Genomic DNA, 23,250 nt, shown 5'->3' on the forward strand with positions numbered 1-23,250 from the left:
CTGATTTTCCTGAGAAGACCATCATGCCATGCCCTGACAAAAGCCTTAGATATATCTAGGGCTACTGCCCTACCCTCCTTTGCTTTGTTCAGTCTATGGTATATACGTTCATAGATTACAGTAAGGATATCTGCTTTTTCAATTAAGCACGCTTTTTCAATTAAGCATCTGCTTATGTATATATGCCCTGTATCTTGAAAGTCAGTATTGGTTCAGTAATGGCTGTAGGACAATTAACATGATTTTTTTTTAACTGGTAGTCAGTTACCCCCTAAAACATTGAAATGGTGCGTGACAAAACCTAAATCGCGGACAGTTTTAATTCTGCACCAACTATTTCTGACCGGAAATATAAAAAAAAAAATCATGTTAATTGTCCTACAGCCATTACTGAATTAATACTGACTTTCAAGATACAGGTCATATATACATAAGCAGATGCATCAACAACATCTTTGCCAACTTCAAGCAGTGTGATCGCTCTATAGTCATGACATTCAGACTTCTGTCCTTTTCCTTTGTAAAGTCATAGCATTATTTCATCTAGCCAATCGAGTGGCAATTACTACTGTGCTACATAGCAAGAATGAGACTATGTCCTGCTACAGGGATTATTGTCACTACTAAAGAGGTTTGTGATCCATAAGCATATTTGATTTTGCTATAGAAAGCTTCTGCATCTTTACGATCAAAATCCTTTTGTATTTGAGCTGACAACTCGGCCACTTATTCTTCATCTGAAGAAGCTTGCATTGCAGTTTTCCTTTAATAGTGTTTTCTACTTTTCCTGTGCGTCAGAGGAACTAAAATGTCATGGCCTCCCTACTTCTCTTCAATAAAGTTGGAAATAACAAGTTTCAGCAAAAAAGTCTCTTTTCCTTAGGATCCAGACATTCTACTCCAATGCTGTACACTTTTGATTTAAATTCGTCCCATGTTCCATCAAATATGTTTATTGAATAAGTTCTTTAGATTCTCACGTATACTTTCACACATATCAGCTTAAAGACATTTCGGCACTTCAACGCCACTGAGCCTGACTTTCTTCTTGATTTGATCTTCATATGAACAAGTTTTTCATCAGTGCCACTCTCAGCACCTCAAATAACTAACTGTACAAAAATATCTTTATTTTTTCTATGATTTCCCCTGCAAGTGTGAAGAGGCATCAGCTGCAGGTAGCTAATCAGCTTCAGATTGAGTAGACAATGTTTCAGTCATCTTTTCTAGATCCTTCTCATGCATTGAGTGAGCAGTGTTATCCTCAAAAACGGCTGCTCAGTTGCAAAAAAGTTTCATCCAAACTAGTTCTTGTTCAATAAAACTAAGTAACAATGTTAAGATAAGCTTTGAGCCACCCATGTGCAGATTTGAGACTGCATACCATAAACTTGTTAGGTCTGTATATGTTGCCAGAGGACTTTTAAAGAGATATTTGTACATGAAAGAAACTGAATCAGCCGCAGGTGAGGATATCATGTCACCAACACTAGATGGGTTGTTAACCATGACTAAGGGAGGACCACCTAGCCTCATCTAGAAATGACTATCTCACGCCAGATTCCAACCTGGTATTTCTAGTTCACGCGGTATGGTTACCCTCTAGAACATCAGAGGAAGGCTAACAAGTGCTACACCTTGCCTAAGAGTGACTTGGAAATGTGCAAAGCAGTGGCGTTCATCTCCGGGGTATTACTCATACTCACATGCCCATATATATATATATATATATATATATATATATATATATAGTAGCATTTGTATGTGTGTGTACAATTCTCCTACAACCCCCACCAATGAACCAATCATGATCAAACCTGGCATGATGATGGTATCTCGCCTAGGGAGGGTGGAAAAAATTTTCCAAGCTAAACATCATTTTGGCCTATGTATATATACAGTCTACACTGCTGGATAGATCATGACCAAACCTGACATGATGGTCTCTGAGCTAGGAGTGGTGCACACTATTTTTCAAGGTTAAGGTCGGGATTTTGCTAATATAAAACGTCGTTTTTATCCACAGCATTTTCAAAGTAATAAAAAAAATGCCTCACTCAAATAAGATGGGCCTTCTCAACCGAAAAAGTGACACGTTCAATAGCTGATCCGATTTGAAAATGTGTGGTTGTTTTTTGTAATGTACTTTTGTATGTACTTATATATATATATATATATATATATATATACACACACACACACAAATAATTGTAATTTATATATATATATATATATATATATATATATAAATACAAAAAATGTAATCACACTTTGAATGATGATAAAACCTTTATTTATAAACATAGATTGAAATGGAATAGCTTTGAATAGAGAAGATGAATGTAATTAAAGATTCATATTTACAAGTGTTCAAATCGATGAGACGATAATACCAATAACATGCATCAAAGGATACATAAATCTCACAAAACAGATCATTACATTTTCTTTTAACATCCTGTAGATATTTATATCGTATATGATACCTACGATATTTACATCGTATATGATATCTACGATATTTACATCGTATATGATATCGACGATATTTACATCGTATATGATACCTACGATATTTACATCGTATATGATACCTACGATATTTACATCGTATATGATATCTACGATATTTACATCGTATATGATACCTACGATATTTACATCGTATATGATACCTACGATATTTACATCGTATATGATACCTACGATATTTACATCGTATATGATATCTACGATATTTACATCGTATATGATACCTACGATATTTACATCGTATATGATACCTACGATATTTACATCGTATATGATACCTACGATATTTACATCGTATATGATACCTACGATATTTACATCGTATATGATATCTACGATATTTACATCGTATATGATACCTACGATATTTACATCGTATATGATACCTACGATATTTACATCGTATATGATACCTACGATATTTACATCGTATATGATATCTACGATATTTACATCGTATATGATATCTACGATATTTACATCGTATATGATATGATATTCATATAGATAACACATGTTTATAGGTTTATAGGATTTCTTCAAAAATTAACTGATCAATAAGCAAGAATCTCAAAACACATATAATAATTCATGTTAAGCCACTTCATGTTCATATGCATGTTATCAGCTTTCACACACATTAAAAAAATGAGATCGTTTGATTAGCAAAGATGCTGATTAATTTGATTTGACGGAGATAAAATTGTTCCAAAATCAAATTTTGTCACAGTCAGCTAAAACTACAATTTTAGATAAATTTCAAAAGTGACATTTAAAGAATAGTTAGTTGACATTGGCAACAATTTTTACAAAAGAAAAGTCATTTCTTCTTAATAGTATTTATCGACCCTTTTACGGCATATCAACCCTTTTCGGGTTATTTAACGCCGAATCCAAAGATTTTGAAGAAAAAATTTTTAATAGAATATATTTGTTGTTTTCAAGTCGGTTTCTATTTAACCCATGGTTGGGACCCTGACAGGTACTACCACTCCGGGTCAGAGTGGACCTGGGAGCAATGTTAATTAAAGGGTGGCTCCATACTCCCCAAAGTCTGCAAGCTGGGGCCTCACCACTGGATATAGTTTAAGGTCATATCGAGGACCCCCATTGAGGGACTTTTACCCTCTGCAGGGGGGCAGTCGGTGTATTCTAATGCCCCACCGACAGGGCCAATCGACCAAGGAAGGCATCTATTATTAAAAAAGGAATATTACTTTTAACAGCAAATTAATCAAATGGATTTTTTTATGGAAAAAAAACTCTAGGCAAGGCATAAAGCCACTTGATGGAGGTAAAAATAAATGCCAATTCACGGAGAAAAAGAAAAATACTCAACGATAAATGTTATATGAATAGATTCCAACCTAGAAAACAGCAATTCTTCCCCCTTTGTCAAAAACATTGTTCATGGAATGTGAAGATTAATGGACAAAATAAGGAAAGTTAGAATTACAAGGCTAGAAATCACAATTTGCACAGTATCCTGATAGTGATAACAAAAATTATAATAATGATCGATCATGCCTAGTGATCAGAAAATTAAATGTCATCAGAAAGTCAGATTATTCATTAAGACAAACCTGTGGGGATGTTAAGATTCAGAATTTCATCATCTGTCATTTTATCCAGGTATTTCACCATGGCTCGCAAACTGTTGCCGTGAGCAGCAATAATCGGTTTCTTACCAGCCTGTTAAAGACAAAAAGAATTAAAAATAAATTAAACTTCCGGTTATTTGGAGGGGGTGGGGGGGATTCAAATATTTTTCTTTGCTGTTCTAGAAATCTTATATTAATTTTACAGGTTTTTCTTCATCACGATTAAAATAATCAAATTTCTTCTTCACGATTAAAATAATCAAATTTCTTCTTCACGATTAAAATAATCAAATTTCTTCATCACGATTAAAATAATCAAATTTCTTCATCACGATTAAAATGATTAAATTTCTTCATCACGATTAAAATAATTAAATTTCTTCATCACGATTAAAATGATTAAATTTCTTCATCACGAGTAAAATAATCAAATTTCTTCATCACGATTAAAATGATTAAATTTCTTCATCACGATTAAAATAATTAAATTTCTTCATCACGATTAAAATAATTAAATTTCTTCATCACGATTAAAATAATCAAATTTCTTCATCACGATTAAAATGATTAAATTTCTTCATCACGATTAAAATGATTAAATTTCTTCATCACGATTAAAATAATCAAATTTCTTCATCACGATTAAAATGATTAAATTTCTTCATCACGATTAAAATAATTAAATTTCTTCATCACGATTAAAATGATTAAATTTCTTCATCACGATTAAAATAATCAAATTTCTTCATCACGATTAAAATAATCAAATTTCTTCATCACGATTAAAATGATTAAATTTCTTCATCACGATTAAAATGATTAAATTTCTTCATCACGATTAAAATAATCAAATTTCTTCACGATTAAAATAATCAAATTTTTTCACGATTAAAATAATCAAATTTCTTCACGATTAAAATAATCAAATTTCTTCACGATTAAAATAATCAAATTTCTTCACGATTAAAATAATCAAATTTCTTCACGATTAAAATAATCAAATTTCTTCACGATTAAAATAATCAAATTTCTTCACGATTAAAATAATCAAATTTCTTCACGATTAAAATAATCAAATTTCTTCACGATTAAAATAATCAAATTTTTTCACGATTAAAATAATCAAATTTCTTCACGATTTAAATAATCAAATTTCTTCACGATTAAAATAATCAAATTTCTTCACGATTAAAATAATCACTATAAATAATAATCCATCAACTTTAAGTTTCTTCTTCTTTAATATTAAGTATTATGTTGGATCTTCCTTCTTACGTTGATGTTTCAATAGTTTTTATATGGTATTTTACTTACTATGTTGCCATCATGGTTCTCATCTTCATATCTGAAAGCTGGTTTGGACAAATAGATGAACAGAACACTGAACATTTATTACATTATGAAAACTTAATTTGGATGGAAGGAATCATTGACAGATTGGGGGTTTAAAAGGATGATCCTAGTAAATAAGCAGAAGTTAAGAGTATGATTTGATTTGTGGAAAAATAATTCCTTGCCTTTTTTCTGCCAGACTCAAGCAAAGCAGTCATGAAAAATCTTTTTGCTTCCAAAAAGCCCAGTAGCTGAATACGATGAAGTTGTTTTGTATAGTGGTTCAAATCGTCTTCATATCTATCTTTAACACAGTAACCATTTTTTAATGTATATTTCTCTCTGATCTTTGTAAACATTTTTGTCACTATCCCAAAACTAATAAATCCTTCCTTGAAAAGACTTTTGTGTAAATTGATGAGATGATGATTAGAAATGGCTGCCAATCGTGGTGTGTATAATGGATTATACAAACCTCAGACTATGCAACATGGAACACATTTTAAAAACTATTTTTATTCTGCAAGCAATCATCTCCTGTAAAAGTGCTCGGTTGCTTCATTGATTAGCATTAACATAAAACAAGTAATTGTGTCGGTGGGAGAGTATATCAGTTACTAACATCAAGCGAAATGTTGACTATTTCAAAATAACCCTCTCTCCTAACATGTGATATTGTTCAACCAATCCAAACCTTTGGTAGCTCCACCCAATACTATATTACACCTTCATAATAATGCGTGGGGCGTTATCCTCTTTCAGCGGGCATACTAGTGTAAACATGTGCAGCACTGCATGTTTAATGGGACGCATAGTTATAATACATGCAGATATAAGAGCTGCAATAGGCAAATATTTAGCTAAAACATGAAAAATTGACTGGAATCTATAAATTTGTAATATTATTTGAATACAAGGTTTTATGCTGTGATTATTAGCCACTTGAGATTTATAAAAATTAATGTCCACTCCAGATAGAGTCAATTAGGTTTCTGTTGGTTTTAGATCCAGAATGGTCTTTGGACCATAATCTGATATTATACCTCTTACTTTTTATAAAGTAACAATATGAAAAATTCACAACATTCAAATTTGAAACTTTCAAATTTTTTTTAATATTAATTTAATTTTAAAAATTAATTAAACATAAAATAAAATTTAAAATATAATTAAAAATAAATTTAATGAAAGATAAAAATTGTAAACTCACTCTCAATGCAGGAACAATAACATCATGCCAGAAAGGCAAAGCCCGAGCGACTGTATCTTTAAGACACTCGCATTTGGGAATTACTTTTTTATCAAGGTCCTGAAAAAGAAAATAATTCAACATATGAAAAATTATTGATAGAAAAATAATGGTTTAAATCTTAGGCTTAGATCTGATAGCCACAGAGAAAGATTGAATTCTTATGGTACAGAGTTTTGTTTGTTTTACAGCATACCAACCATCTATGGATTATTAATGCTGAATAAAGTTGTCAAAAAATCCTAAAATAGGATAATTACATTTTTGAAAAGTCCAATTTCTTTAATGAAGTAAAAAGAGTTTTGGTCAGGCTTATCTTTAAATAATTATTAGGTTAGTGCAAAAATGTCTTTTGACATTCAACTTCATGTCAAAAAACAACATTTTTGCACCAATCTTTGTAATTTTTGAGTTGTAGTATTTCCTTAAATTTTGTTACAGATTCTGGCAATCTATTTTAATGTTTGACTGTATAATATTCTTGACATGACATATACATTATGAACGCTTCACCTTCAAACAAATGTTTATGAGTAATACATGTTTTCTATAGAGTCTGGCTATGTTCAGCAATTATTTGGCTTCTTCCTTTCATGAATGCTGATACAACTTGGCATCCAGCATCATCTTGTTATAAACGAAGATTATCTTCATTACCATATTCGTGATAAAAGATTTATTAATATTTTTATGATTCAGTGTTGTAAGTATTTATGGGAAGTCGGAAAAGATGAATTTATCTTTTACTTTCTATTAGTTTTAGAGCAAAGTAATTATCTGCAGCTTCCGCAGCGATAAAGTAATACTTTGTTAGATAGTTCATACAGTTTGATTTTGTGTTTTCAAATTTATTCTGAAATATGATTGGGATTGTTTTGTTCATTGGAGGTGTCAAATTTAAGATACAAGATTATAGTTTTAATTTTTATGGTAAAACTTTGGGAATTATTCATTAGTGTATGAGACTAGGGTTCAATTCCAGTTTGTTTCCAAGTGCTGGAATATGGTAACTAAAAGGTATAATGACACTGACTTTTATCTCAGAATTTTATGTTGTGAATTAACCATGCAGCTATAGGCCAGATTTCATAGAAAGGATGACAACTTTTTCACATACTGTTGTGTAGTGTGTGTGTGTGTGTGGGGGGGGGTACACGAATGACAATGAGGGAGACATTTATACATATACAGTTCTGTTCAGAGATGCTGGGGACTTCATATATATATACTGAGGGTGATAGATGCAGTTCTTATATTTCTTATAACACATATAGAGAGGAAGAGGAGGAGGAGGAGAGATACATATTCTTGGAAGGGTTACGTAATGTTCATAATAAGATGATTAGTACATTACCTTCTGGGTGTTGAAAGATGACAAAACACATTTACCTTTCAGTCGGTGGAATGACGACACAAAGACAAACAGTTACAAAATATCGATGGTGATTCTTTATTCATTGGACCGGTCAAATACCGATGAAGTCAGGAATTCACATTTGAGATCAACATAGTTTAATCTTCTACCCTTCGCTTCCAAAGGGGCAGCTGACCACTGACTGACTCTCCTGATCTCTGCTGATTAGCAGACTCAACTGCCTTGATCTGACTAACTTTAGCTCCTATATTGAGAATCCCCCTTTTTGCTATGACGTCAGGTGTGTTTCCCAAACGTGACCAATTTACGTGGCTATGCACACGTTTTTCCAAACACACTTTTGACAACAAAGAATTCTCAACTAACCTATTTTTTTTTAACCTAACCTATTTTTTTTTAACAATGTATTTTTAATTTGTATTGTTCATTCTTTTTAGCTGACATTTTTAATATTCAGTTTCATAAAAGAATGAACAATCAATTCTTTTTACAATATAAACAATATCTAACTATTTATAATAGAATTTAACGATAGAGATTTTTGACATTCCGATTTCTAACATTCTATTTCCTAATCTTGCTTACAAGGTTTGAATCTCGGCTTATCCTAATCTCATTTTCACATATCTAATGTTTTACATGGAAAGGGACAGCCCTTTTCCTGTAACAATATTGAAGTACCAATTTTTCTATTTTTATATTGAAATGACTTTCATTCATTTCAATATACGAGTTCTTCACTGGAAATGCATGAGAAGCTCTCAACGTCCAACTGTCTTTGGTAATGAATAGTTTCCGATTGCTTCAGGTATGAGATACCTTATATGAGGGAGAAAAGGCAATTTTTTTTTATCAAATATAAATCAAGATACATGAAAGAACTTTGTCATTTTTAGCTCTTTTCAATTCAGTTTCACACATGGATCATTTGTGTCGATTACAAAAATGGACATTTTGTCTTCATTTCAAAAAATCAAGAAATCTTTTTCAGTTCACTTGCTGATCTTATTTAAAAAGTTGTAATTTAAGTTCTGCCAGATGTACATGTTTTGCATAACAACAAATTAAGTCATCTACATAGAATGCTGCAGCATCAAGGTTTTTAATGTTATTTTGACACTAGCAAAGATACCCATAAAGCGTACCCAAGCGTACAGCAAAGTCTCAACCTTAACCTTTGACCTTGAAAAATAGTGTGCACCATTCCTAGGTTGGAGACCATAATCATGTCAGGTTTGGTCATGATCGGTCCAATGATGTGGGCTGTAAGATAGTAGATATACATAGGCTATGACCTTGACCGTTACCTTGGAAAATGGTGTACACCATCTCTAGGTGGGGGACCATCATCATTTCAAGTTTGGTCATAATCGATCCACTAGTGCGAATTGTAGGAGAGTATATATACATGGGCTTTGACCTTAACCTAGGTGGGGGACCATCATCATGCCAGGTTTGGTCATGATCAGTCTACTGGTGTGGGCTGTAGGAGAATTGTAGACGCACACACGGTACTACTTTATATATATAAAGATTAAAGAGGATTTCAGATATTTTCTTTATGTACTGTTTTCCTGTTCTTTCAGAGATTGTAGATTCCACTCCCATTTTAAAATTTCTGTTTTCCAAGAAATTTTGGATAAAAAGGGGCATTCCAACTTTTTAATCTGAGGTCACGTGGGTTTTTCATTATGGCGTACTTTCAGGTGGTGTTATATGCCTTATTCGGATCAAAAAACATTGCAGCCTAATTTAAAAAAAAAAAAAAAAAAAAAATATCAAGGCCAAGAGGCCACTCGAGGATAAGGGTTAAAGAGTGTATAGTAGAAATTAGAAATAATGGAAATTCGGTAAATTTTTTAACTTATATGGAACGGCTCATCAAGAACTTATTTATGTTAGACTTGAAGACAACCATATTGTAATCAGCCGGAAAGCAGGAAAACGGAAGACAATTCCACAGGCATGCAGATCTAAGAAAGAAGCTTTGTTCATGGAATCTATGTTTAGGTTTAGGCACAGATAAAGAGTGGGGGGAATTATTGATAGTGTTTTCAGCTAGACGAGTTTTTCTTGTGAAAGTTTGGCGAGAGGGGACCACAGACTGAAGCTCAGTCGAACACTTTCCATGAAAATAACGATACATCAGAGACAAACTCGCAACATCTCTTTTGTGAGATAGAGGTTGCAGGGAAGAGAAAAGGACATCTCCTACAAGGCTACGAAGTCTATTTTGAACTCTATCAAGGCAGGACAAGTCCTTTCTAGCAGCTCCTGCCCAGATGTGGCAACAATATTCCATCCTTGGACGTACCTGGCTCTTATAAAGATAGAGAATTGCATCAGCAGTGAGATATCTATTGGATCGATAGAAAGATCCCACCATTTTTCCAGCGGCCTTGGCAACAGATTTGATGTACGTGTTCCATTTAAGATCAGGAGTAACGGTCAAGCCCAGAAGCTTGTCAAAACTTGAGGCCTCCTGAAGACAAGAGCCATTCATTTCAATTGATGCCAGATGTGGATCAGAATGTTGATGATGTAAAAAGAGAGAAGCTTGGTTTTAGATGCATTAAAAGTAACCAGCCACTCCTTTCCTCGTACCATATGCTCAAGATCAGAGGAAAGAAAATCGAAGAGAACTTGGTCGTTTACTGTCTTAGATGTGCTACCATAAATGGTAGTGTCATCAGCATAAATGTCTACAAATGATGTAAGGATGTGATTTGGAAGGCCATTAATGTAGATCAGGAAAAGAGTTGGGCACAGGATGGACCCCTGAGGGATTCCAGCATTAATACTGTGAGCTTCTGATTTTTGCCCCTCAACTACTACTCTTATGAACCTATCAGAAAGAAATGATTTAATAACTGAGAAAACATTTCCAGCTATACCATAGCTAGAGATCTTGTGAAGCAAACCTTTATGCGATACTCTATCAAAGGCCTTAGATATGTCAAGAGCAATTGCCCTAGAAAGGTTGCCTCCGTCGAGAGATTTGCTAATCCTATGAGATATAACTGTAAGCACATCTGCTGTAGATCTAGCAGAACGGAAACAATATTGAGTGTCAATAAGAAGGTTTTTTTGTTGAGATGGTTGATTACTTCTGTATTTAACACAGATTCCAGCAACTTACTCATGACGCTCAGGAAACTTATTGGCCTGTACTGAGAGGGGGATGAGCGATCACCCGAATTCTTAAATACAGCGCATACTGATGAGATTTTCCAGGGTGATGGGAAGCTATTCTCCTTAAGACAACGTTTAAATAGTTTTGTAAGTATGGGTGTTAGTTCTGGTTGAAGCTTTTTGAGTACTATAATTGGAATACTATCAGGGCCAGTTGCTTTACTGGAATCAAGGTTTTTGATTAGCTTGGCAACATCACGTACAGATACATGTATATCACATAGCGTGTTTTCTGATACAGGAGGAAATATTGGGGGTTGGCGGCCTTGGTCGCAAAGGTTAGAATTAGCTGCAAAGTTCTTGGCAAAGAGTTTGGCTTTGTCTGATGCTGACGAGATTACCTCAGGTCCATTGATGATAGTTGGGATAGAGCACATGCTTCTGTTCAGGATTCTGTTTGCTATTTGCCAAAACTGGTGGGAACCAAGCCGCTGCTCAGCTACTTTGAACTTGACAGATTGAGCATACAACTCTCTTGCGTTCTTTATTACTTTCTTACAATGGTTGCTGGCAGTCCTGAAAGCGGCTTTAGTTTCTATTATGTTGGAAGCAGTGGAAAAAGTTATTTCTGTGCGCAATGGTAGCAGCACATTCTGGAGAGAAACATAGCTGGCTGTTAGGTTTTTGCTGGAACTTTTTCGAGGGTATGAAACGGTCTATACCTACAATTACCCATTCCGTCAGGTCTGATACTATAGAGGACACATCCTTTTTAAACATGGAACACAGAGGTAGATCCGATATAAATGTACGGAAGCTATCCTAGTCAGCCTTAGTGTATCGATATACTGTACGATGGAGAGGTATGTCTGAGGACTTATTACATTTCATTTTTATCTTAATTGATACAACAGAGTGGTCGGAAGATCCAAGAGGAGACAGAACAGAAACTGAACATAGTTCAGGGGAAGTTGTGAGAAAAAGGTCTAGTAGACTCGCATACTGGCCGTCATTGTTGGGCACACGGGTGGGTTCGTGAACAATCTGAGTGAGGTCATAAGCAATGGAGAAATCATGACAGAACCTCCCCTCATCATCGGTCTTGTTTGAGTGGATCAACCATTCGACGTTGTGAACATTGAAGTCTCCACATATGTGAATGTTAGCTGAAGGATAAGCAGATAGGACTTAGTCAATTTTCTCAGATATGCTTTTAAAGATACTAACTCCGCTGTTGTGGGGGGGGGGCGATAGAGAATAAATATAAATGCAGTAGTGTGAGCTAATGCAACCCGGAAGCACATATATGTAGAGTTATGATCTTCTCTGGAGATGTCCCTACCACATGGAAAGTCATCTTTAATATAAGCACATATTCCATGCCCATGGCGATCTTGTCAGATTTAGAAGTTAAGTTAGAGTATCTTAATGAATACCTCTCTGATTCTAATCGGATCAAATGATCAGTAATACTTTTTTTAACTAGACTGCAAGTCTGACATTATATTGTTTGATCACATACAGTTAAATGCATGTTCCCATTGTTGGGTGTAGATATGTTAATTTTACTGTTGTAGAGATTATTTTCATCTGTGCATTTTTATTTATACTTTTACTGCCCCGTATTTTATTATTACTATTGAAGTCATGTAACAAGATGAATAAAAGCTGTTTTAAGTTATACAGTTTAGATTCAGTTTTTATTTGACCTGGTGGTACACAAAACATATCTTGTGCGATGTTACTGATACAGCACCCACATGTAGATCCGTGTCGAATACTGTCTGGCTTGAATATTTTGGAATCACAAATATATATTAAGCATATCTCATGGGAAATTCTTGTTAGTTAAAAAGCTACACATTATCTTTTAAAAGTACTGTTTATTTTTTTGACAACATAATTTTTAATGTGATCTTGTATTCTTAAAAACACGTGTTCTAAAAACAAAACTTTTCCTGATCAAAATTTTTTTTTTTTTTTTAATTAATGGAATAAAAATAGAAACAAATACAGAGCAAAACTTGAAATGTTTTATTAACTTACAGCATACGCCTTCTGTCCACTGGCACAGCGAGAATCACCTTCTTCAAGAGCTGGAGGCGGAACATCATAGGATCGTCTCCAAATCTATGAAAGAAAAACAATTACATACCGATGGGAAAATTGCAGAGAAAAATGGACAAAATTGTTAAAGACACAAATGACTGAAACATTTTTAGGGTCATTCCAAAAGTGATGTCTCCTACTTTTTTTTTTTATTCCAACCGATTAGATCAGGAGGATCACAAATTACATTGTTATGATGACCTGAAAGTTTCATCTCTCTGTTACAGATATTGATAACATGAGACTAAAAAAGCAACCCTTGTCATGGACATGCATCAGAAGCAGAGATGCGTCATTGAATTCCTGGCAAAAGTGCATCGAGAATAATGGTGACTGTAGAAAAATAAATTCTGGAGCCCAAAAGGTCGCATATTTTAATAGTACTATTCCAGTTTTCATAGCTCAACTTTTTGAAAAAAAAAAAAAAGAAAAAAAAAGGAGGCTTTACTTTTGAAACAACTCTTAAATTTTGCAATCCAAGTGATTCACATTCTGACATCAGAATAAAAGAATTTTTTAACAACTGGCCACTTTGTCTTAATGAGATTAAAAAAAATAGTTGCACATATCCAGTGTTAGTAGTTTTTTGCATTTTATGTTTTGCTTATTGCTCCCCAAACTACTTCTCTTAAAAGGAAATAGTTACACTTCAAAAAATATATTTCTTCATTAAAAAATTATATATATATATATATATATATATATATATATACACTAGACTACCGGTGACCCGTTGGGTCAGTATGTCATATTAGCTATGGAATTAATGTATGAGCGTGACACTTGTGATGCAAAGAGAATAGTTTATGACATAACAGAAACATTTCTATGAAAGTATATTAAAATGAAAAAAGAATATAGATAGATTTCTACGAGTCATTCTGTTTATAATTGTTTATTTTTGAAAAAAATAAACAAAAAAACCTTACAGCCATTGAACATTAAGTGGTTTGCCATACTTATAGGTAAATGTGCACTGAACAGATACCATAATACTTAAAGTTAAATTCAAATTTTGATATATCTTTTAATTTAAACGCAAAAAAAAAAAAAAAACAAACAAAAAAACAATTGGGATGCTGAAAACAGACACAGTAAAACAATGTTTTATTGTTACGTTGATTATTTATAATGCAATTAAAAAAAACATTTATGTTGGTAGTGTAGAAGAAAATGGATGAATGTTTTTAAAAAAGGTGTATTAAAAAATGGAGAATAAATTAAAAAAGAGGAAGGCAGTGGGTAAATCGCCGTTGTAAAATGCTCTTGTGGTTATCAACGGGTTAAAGTAGATTTATTTGTAAGAAAATTGTGTTAAAATAACTTAAACGTAATACAAAAATGAACGATGTAAAAAAAACAAAAAACAGAAAGTATTAACAATTGTTTATTTGGATAATTTAAACACAAAAAAAAACAATTAGGACACTGAAAACGTACACAGTAAAACAATACATTTTATTGTCGTGTTCATTATTTAGTATAATATATATTGTATATATGAAACAGGTCGATGATTATACGTATTATTTGTAATCACGTTTTACGTTTGCTTCCCACATTTTAAGTTTTTTTATTTAATAAATTTAAGATATTCGCTTTTCTAAGGATGTCCGTTTGTTCGAACAAAACTTGTCCAGCAATTTGTGTTTATTTGTTTATGCTATTATGGGTTTATGTTTATGTACGCATGTGCAACCGGAAGTCGTAAACTGGATGTTGGGTTACAACACTAGTTACAAGGTCATTTGAGTTTTATATATGTCACTGCTCATCAGTGCGGCGAGACAAGCAACTACATCAAATATATATATTTGCAGGGAGACCTGACGTTGTCTGGGATTGAAAAAGGATCAATGAATATTCTGCACTTCCAATACTTTTATTGTCATAAAAATCGGTGAACTTGCCCATTTTTCAATCAAATTAATTGATTGTTTCGGGACAAACTGTACAACAGGAGGAAGCTCCACAGGCCTCCCTGCAGTGACTTGGTCCACAATACATCGTAATCTACATTGCACTGTAGAGAACCTAATGTTGATTTTATAAAATTATTTTATATAATAGCTTGAATTAAAGTTTAAAATACAGAAGTCAAGTATCATGGTTCAATTGTGCTCTACAGAAACATTTCGAATGTGCCTCTCTGTTATCAAAGAACTTGCTGTTTTATATGCTGGTCCCTTCTGCTTGTACAGTGATAAAACTTCAAAAAAGGCTCTCTAAGGCGTTAATTTTGGTCAAAATCGAACTAATACTTATTGGGGGAATTCCAATACAAAACTTATCTAAGAAAACTCTTAGACACAAAGTACATTAGCATGAAATTAAAAAAAAAAAAAAAAAATCAACCTAGCTATTTCAGAGTCTATAAGAAACGCATGCACATACACACAAAGTACCTTTTTTTTTATACAAACAGAAATTTTTAAATATATTATGTAAAAATATATATTTTAAAAAAATATTTAAAAAATTGGTTTTGGAATAAAATAGGTTGAACTGTTGAAATTTAAATCCCATAAATACTTTTACATTTGTTTTTTTAAATTTTTTTATATATTAAAATATGTGCATTAAAGTTAAGTCTATATAATACATTTACATTTATATATATATAACACATTTATATGGCAATACACTGAGGTAATTTCATATTTGTATTAGTGTTATCATCCCCCCTCACCATTTTTAAATTGACCTGATTATCGAAGATACAAAGCAAAACATTGTTTCATCTGATATTGCTGTTGTGTTAACCATAAAACTATATTTTCTTGGCTAGTATGAAAGTATCTGTTCTGTGCAAAGATATTACAATAATATTGTGGAGTCTGCTTTTGCGCTGGATATCCAACAACAGATGAGGGATACAAACATGGAATTTCCACAGGTTCCAAACATAGAAAAATTATTATAGATCCAATTATACAAATATGTTTTGAGTCTGCCATGACTTCCAGGTTGATAAAAAAATACCTATTTAAAAAAAAAAAAAAAAAAAAAATATAGTGCTTACTTTTATTGATGCTCAAGCATAATATGTTACAAAATAACAAATAAAACTTATCAGTAAAAAATATTATTGGATACTAAAAATTAGAAATAATGAGTAGAATTTTAATAAAAAATAAAATTAATTTATTATTTGGAGTCCGCAAATTCCAAACAAGTCAGCATGTAATCTTTAGTTTTAATCTACAACAAACTGGCATGATGTGAATGTCGTTTGGGGTTCATGGACTCTGATTAATAAATTAATTTTATTTTTTTATTAAAATTATACTCAATGATTTTCCGTAATTTTTTGTACATGCTAATATTTTTCACTGTTATTTTTATAGTGAACTGCCATATTTTACTTGAGCATTAAAAAAATAAGCATACCAAAAAAATGTCTGCTATCAGAAACAGAAGATCAAAATGAGCTGTACCTTCACTTGATCTTCACCATATTTTTGAGCAGTTTCAGCTTTGTTGAGTCCCTGTAAAGCACCGTAATGTCTCTCATTGAGTCTCCAGTGACGAGTGACAGGAATCCAGTGAAGATCCAGTTCCTCTTGAATCAAGTAAAGAGTCTTGATTGCCCTCTTCAAGACACTAGTGAATGCACAATCGAACGTGAAGCCTTTCTCCTTCAACATCTAAACAAAACAAGTAAAAAAAAAAAATCATTAATAACAAAATACAATAAGTAAAAAACAAAAATTTAATTATTTGCCAAATGTTCAAAAGATTATAATGGCCAATAGCACTTTTCTTAAGAACCCAATATTTAAATTCCTTGAACTAATATTTTTAAGCAACATGAAGTGGCATAAAATGTTTAAGGTAAGCTCCCTCTATTAAGATAGAAAACTTCTCACCTAACAGTATCTTATATCTCTACAAAACAACCATTCGCCAATGCGTAGTGTTGCCATAGTTGGGGCCGACATAGCCACCACTAACATTTCTTTTTTCAACAAAGTGTACAAAAGAATTCCCAACCTGCACAGTTTGACAAATTTCAGATCCTACCACATTGCCGCATTGTGTTGCATCCGTGTTTGTTTTTACACATACTTTCACAGAATGTGCTCGATGAACTTACTGCATTTGTACTGCTTAACATAAATACAGTCGACCCACTTGAGCAGCAGCAAAATCTCACCCCTTCACCCAAGAGGTTCTAAAATGTTGGAAGATTTTCTTCTTTGAGCTGCTTACATTTGGAATTCCCTTCAGCTGCATGTTCCCCAACAATACAAACATGCATCTTGTTCATTAACTTTCTACACAGTCCCCTTTTATAAATCTGGTCCCTACCATAGTAGCCCCTGATGCTTTAGTATCAACATGCTTTTTGGGGGAGGGGTGCTTTAAAAAAAAAAAAAAAAATGTTAATAGAATCTATACTCCTAAAAACTTTTGAGTTTTTTGTGTAGTCATATTTAAATATGAATCATGCAATTGCATTCATCTGCAAACGATCTTGCTAATTTGCATATTTTTTTTAAACATTCATTTTAATGTATTCCCTATTTGTTTTTTCAGTTTTCTTTAGTTAACTATTACATTCATGCAGATGTTCTACATGATTTAACCTTGTGTAATATTTGCGTAAAAAGGTTATAGTAAATACAAGCTTCTTTCTATATTTATGTCTGTTATATTCCTAAATACTTAGGAAATAAAGACAAACGTGAGTTACACCGAGTAGTATGTGTAATGGGGTTTATTTATAATACAGAAACGTAAGGCTGCTCGCCTAAGGTAAATAGAAGTACATAGTAACAAGTATGGGGAAGAAAGTCTGATAATCAACACGTAAGACTATCCGTCTTACTGCGACTGCTTGTCTGCCGCTGTCTGCCAAACAGTCCAATATATATATACAGTTTGTAACCGGTGTATAGCCAGTTATGTTCCTTCACAACACCTCCCCCTGAAGCTGAAATCTTCCTGATTTTAGCTTAAATACCTCTTCCTTTTAGGGTCAGGGCTTAATCTCCTGGTAACTTTTCTCTTTCTTGCGCTTTTCCTTCTGGTCAGCGTTACCCGGGGTAAAGGTTTCTGTCCAGCCCGTATGGTCGGTTCAGGCGAAATATTCATTGTTTGCGGTACACACGCTGGTTTTGGTATATCAAAAATATCGCACAATGTTTCCATTGGTGTCTCTTCCACATTTGGAGACAGTCTGGGACGTATTTGATTTCTGTGTCTTTTGCAGACAAAACTTAATCCTTGGATGGTATAGACCATGCTCCCAATCCTTTTTTTGATAATACCTTCAACCCACTGATTTCGTCCATTTTGAAAATTTTTGAAATATACATTTTCACCTGGGGAGAAGCACTTGGTATTAAGGTTTTCTTTTTTGAAAACTTTCTTTTTCTCTGGTAGCAGCCTATCGAAGACAGATCTTATCTTTCTTGCAAACATTAGCTCAGCCGGGGAAGAATTGACATTATTATTAGGATTTGGTGTCACCCTGTAAATTGCTAAAAATGTTTGAATACATTGTTCGTCTGTGTCCGTAGTAAGATTTTTCTTAAGTGCCCTTTTAAACGTATCTACAAATTTTTCGGCCAACCCATTCAATCGTGGATGGTACACAGGTGTTGTCATATGTAGAATATTTAGTGAGTCACAGAATTCTTTGAATTCATGAGCAGTAAATGCTGTTCCATTATCGCTCACTAAGGTTTTTGGCACTCCAAAACGGCTAAAAATTTCATTAAGCGCACTCACAGTGTTTTTTGCTGTTGGATGTCTAAACTTAAATATTTCTGGCCATTTTGAAAAAGAATCTACAATAATCAAGTAAAAATAACCATTTATAGGTCCCGCATAATCAATATGCAGACGTGACCAGGGTAGGTCCGTCTTTGGCCATGGCGTCGTTTTTACTGGAGGATCTCGAGCTGCTAATTGACATCCTCTGCATGTCTTGACACATTTTTCAACTTCCTTGTCCATACCAGGCCAGTACACATATCCTCTCATAAGGGATTTCATTCTCGAAATGCCCGGATGACCTGTATGAAATTCCTTCAGAATTTTCCTCTGTAACGTTAGTGGAATTACGATCCTCTCACCATACATGAGCACATCTTCACAGATGGAAAAAGGCGTTGTTTGATCTACCTTTTTATTTTTTTTTATCCATCCCAATTGATTTTTCATTTTCTTAATGAAAATGTCATTTACTGCTTCTTTTTTTATTTTTTTCGAAAGTTACCGGAAGTTCACGTATCATATTACACATTGAACTTGTACATTCACTTTCGTCTTTAAGCGCAGCAATTACCGTTTCTTCGAAACTTTCGCTTCTTTTAGGGATCAATCGTGATAATGCATCTGCGTGTCCTAACTTTTTTGAGGATACATGTTCCATCTTAAACTGATAGTTTAAGAGGGTTACAGCCCATCGCTGTAATCGATTCGCAGTATGTGTGGGAATGCCTTTCTTTGATCCAAATATGGTAAGTAGGGGTTTATGGTCGGTTTGCAAAATAAAAGATCGTCCATGGAGAAATCGATTGTACTTTGTAATTCCAAATATTATCGACAGCGCCTCTTTTTCAATTTGGCTGTAATTTTTCTCCGCTGCAACCAACGTTCTTGAAGCATGGGCGATAGCTTTTGTCCTACCATCCTCATACTTGTGAAGTAATACAGCGCCAACACCGTAATCACTGGCGTCCGTTGCTAGTATTAGTTCCTTTTCTGGATTGAAATGTGCCAATGCTAAGTCTGACAGTAGACATCTTTTGATATTTTGGAAAGCAGATTCACATTCCTTATTCCAGTTCCATTTAACACCCTTTTTCAGTAACTCGTTAAGAGGAGCTCTTAAATTATGTATGTTAGGGATGTAAATTGCATAGTATTGAACTAATCCCAAAAACGATTTTAATTTTGTCACTGAATCTGGAGCAGGCATCTTTTCAATTGCTTCAGTCCTTTGTGGATCCGGTCTTCGACCCTCTTTGTCGATTATTTGACCTAGATATTTAATTTTTTTCATAAAAAAATCGCATTTTTCTGGGCTCAATTTAAAACCAAATTCCTGTATTCTTTTGAATACTTCTTTTACATGCTTCTTATGATCTTGCAAATTTTCACTTTTAATTAGGATATCGTCAAGGTAGGCCATTGAAAATTCCAACCCTGCCAGCATCGTGTCCATAATTTGCTGGAAAATAGCAGGAGCAACCTTTAATCCAAAAGGAAGCCTCTTTAGCTTAAAAATGCCCTTATGAGTATTTATGCCTAAGTATTTGGAGCATTCATCGCTGATCTTAATTTGCAAGTAAGCATCTGAGAGGTCTATCTTAGAAAAAATTTTTCCTCCGTTAAGCTTAGAGAACAGATCTTCTGCGGACGGAAGGGGATAATTATGGTCCAATAGACAGTCATTTAAACCCGTTGAAAAATCTCCACAGACCCTTATTCTGTTATTTTTTTTCTTTACATACACGGTTGGACTTGCCCAATCTGTGTGGTTAACTTTTTCAATGACTTCCAGTTGTTGAAGTCTATCCAACTCTTTTTCGATTGCGTCCATCGCTGAAAAAGGCACATTCCTTTTAGGTTTGAATACTGGAGTGGCATTTTTCTTTAATTCAAATTTTGCCTCTGTCTTAATACAGAGTCCTAGTCCTTCGGCAAAAACATTGGGAAATTCAGTTTTCAAATCCTTCAGGAAGTCTTCCCTTTGGTTTGCTTTTTCTGCAGTTAAAACGTTACAAAACGAATTTATGGGTTTCTCCCATAAATTAAACAGGACAATCCAATCTACCCCAAACAGGCATGTATTCTTTCCTGGTACGACGTACACTTTGGATTTATGAGTCTGGTTAGCGAATGTCACTTTGCATTTTAATTCTCCCTTGAACTCTAATCTTTTGCCGCACACACTTCTCGCCGTCTTTCTGGTTTTCGTTAATTCAGGTCGACCTATCCTTTTCCATATATCTTCATTTATAATACTAATATCTGCACCGCTATCCAGAAGCAATGTAACCAGATGTCCATTTATCCGAACATCAACATATTTCCGTCTTTCGCAGCTTTTTTCTTTATTCATGCGAAGCGTATTTACATTATCGGTCCCTTGTCTTTTCTTCTGGGCACAGTATGTTCCCTTGTGACCTCTGAGACCACATTCATAACATATTTTGTTCCTAAACCAGCAGGTCTTATTGTTGTGTCTTAAACTACCACAACATTTACACTTTAGCTTTGGGTCTTTGTATCCTTTAAGGATCCTGTGTTCTTGGAACCTGGACTTTCTTGTGGTCCCTTGCCTTTTTACTTGCTGCACCTTAAAAATATTTTTCTCTTCAATGCGAGTGTTGTCTTTCTTTATGTTAATCAGACGTTGACACTCTTCAGTGACTTTTTGCAATGTTATGTTAGGATCCGCCTCCATAATTGTTAGGATCCGTGAACGTATATCTTTGTCCCTTGGTGCTGTGAGACCTTGTACAAAGATTAAACATTTAAATTGGTCTGCGGAAATTTCATTCAATTTAAATGATTCGCATAAACAGTTCACAGTGCAAGCATATTCTAGATAGTCTTCAGCTTCTGCCTTCTGAATGTTCAAACATTTGTATCTAGAGTGAAATAGGCTATCCCTTTTATCAAATATTTTCGACAAGGTACTAATTGTTTCCTCGAACGAAACCTCCTCCGGTTTTTTTGGTAGAATTAGATTTGCATACTTGGTGTTTTCATCAGTACCCAGTTTTTGTAGTAGCAGGGTAACTTTTTCCTCATCGGTCCAGTCTAAACATCTTTTCGTAAAAATTGTTTCGTATCTTCTGTAGTATGCAGGGAAAGTAACACCAGTATCCGGGGAGTAACGAAATTCCGTTAGTGAATTTGAAATACCCTCGGCAGAAAAATTAGTCTTCTTCCCGGTCGACGTTAGAATTAGCTTTTCTAAATTCTTTTGCTGTGTCGACATTTGTCGTTGTAGTATGTTTGTTTGTTCTTGTTGTGCCTCTAAAGTTTTTTGTGTTCTTTCTTGTTGTTGTTGCAGCTGTTGCTGTAGCTGTTGTTGTTGAATTTGTTGTTGTTGTTGTTGTTGCGCTAAAAATTGTTGAGTCATTTTTGTCTGTTCCTGGATGCTAAGGGCTAGAGCCTTAGTTAACTCTGCTAATTGTTCCATGTTAGCTTCTAGTACAAAAATGTCTTTTCGAATTCTACACAATAATTCCAAAGAAAAATCGTAAATTTACGTATATCGTAAATTAGTAGCAATATGCAGACACAACACGTTTCAACAAAGTTCATCCATAGTAATTCAACAGGCTTTGTAAAATAATTCTTTTTTTTTTTTTTTTTTTTTTTCAACAACGTAAGTTCATACACAAAATATTTCTTACTTCCCACGACAAATAGTTCCAATTATTTATATAAAGGCAATAACAAACAATTAATTTTCAAAAAAAAAAAAAATATATGGCTGCCGTTCCCACGTGGCATAAAATGGTACAATAGTCGTTGTATTTATATTTTTTCTTTCGAAACTCGTAATCCTTTAGTGTAGTTTCGAATTCAACTTGCGACCATTTTTTTTTTTTTTTTTTTTTTTTTTTACTTGTCAAAATAAATATAAATTCCACTTTACCTTGAACATGTTTCTATAATTTCTTGTGAGTTCTTTACGAAGAAAAATCCGTACTTTTCGCTACTTTAGGTAGGAAAAATTTTTAAATTCATTGACGCACGTGGTCAAAAATCCTTGTGTAGTTTGTTTTTTTCGTAAAACAAAAAATCCTTGCATTGTACACAGTCCTTGGTACGGTAATTTATCTCTGTTAAGAGAAAGAACATCCTTTCGTCGCCATTGTTATATTCCTAAATACTTAGGAAATAAAGACAAACGTGAGTTACACCGAGTGGTATGTGTAATGGGGTTT

The 23,250-nt window shown here is 33.7% G+C and overlaps 1 protein-coding gene across 1 annotated transcript in view; it reads right to left on the reverse strand.

Moving 5' to 3' along the window:
* Positions 1 to 23,250, reverse strand: part of LOC145267132 (putative phosphoglycerate mutase) — a 39,667-nt gene that overhangs the window by 5,028 nt on the left and 11,389 nt on the right. The window contains exons 2-5 of the mRNA XM_080123169.1: positions 16,768 to 16,977; positions 13,268 to 13,351; positions 6,676 to 6,774; positions 4,116 to 4,224 (exon numbers count right to left, since the gene is read on the reverse strand). Of these exons, the coding sequence (XP_079979295.1) occupies positions 4,116 to 4,224; positions 6,676 to 6,774; positions 13,268 to 13,351; positions 16,768 to 16,977 (502 nt within the window). The remainder of the gene's footprint in view (positions 1 to 4,115; positions 4,225 to 6,675; positions 6,775 to 13,267; positions 13,352 to 16,767; positions 16,978 to 23,250) is intronic.

Source organism: Euprymna scolopes, chromosome 42 (assembly GCF_053919585.1).
Source record: "Euprymna scolopes isolate OS-2025 chromosome 42, ASM5391958v1, whole genome shotgun sequence".
NCBI lineage: Eukaryota > Metazoa > Mollusca > Cephalopoda > Sepiida > Sepiolidae > Euprymna > Euprymna scolopes.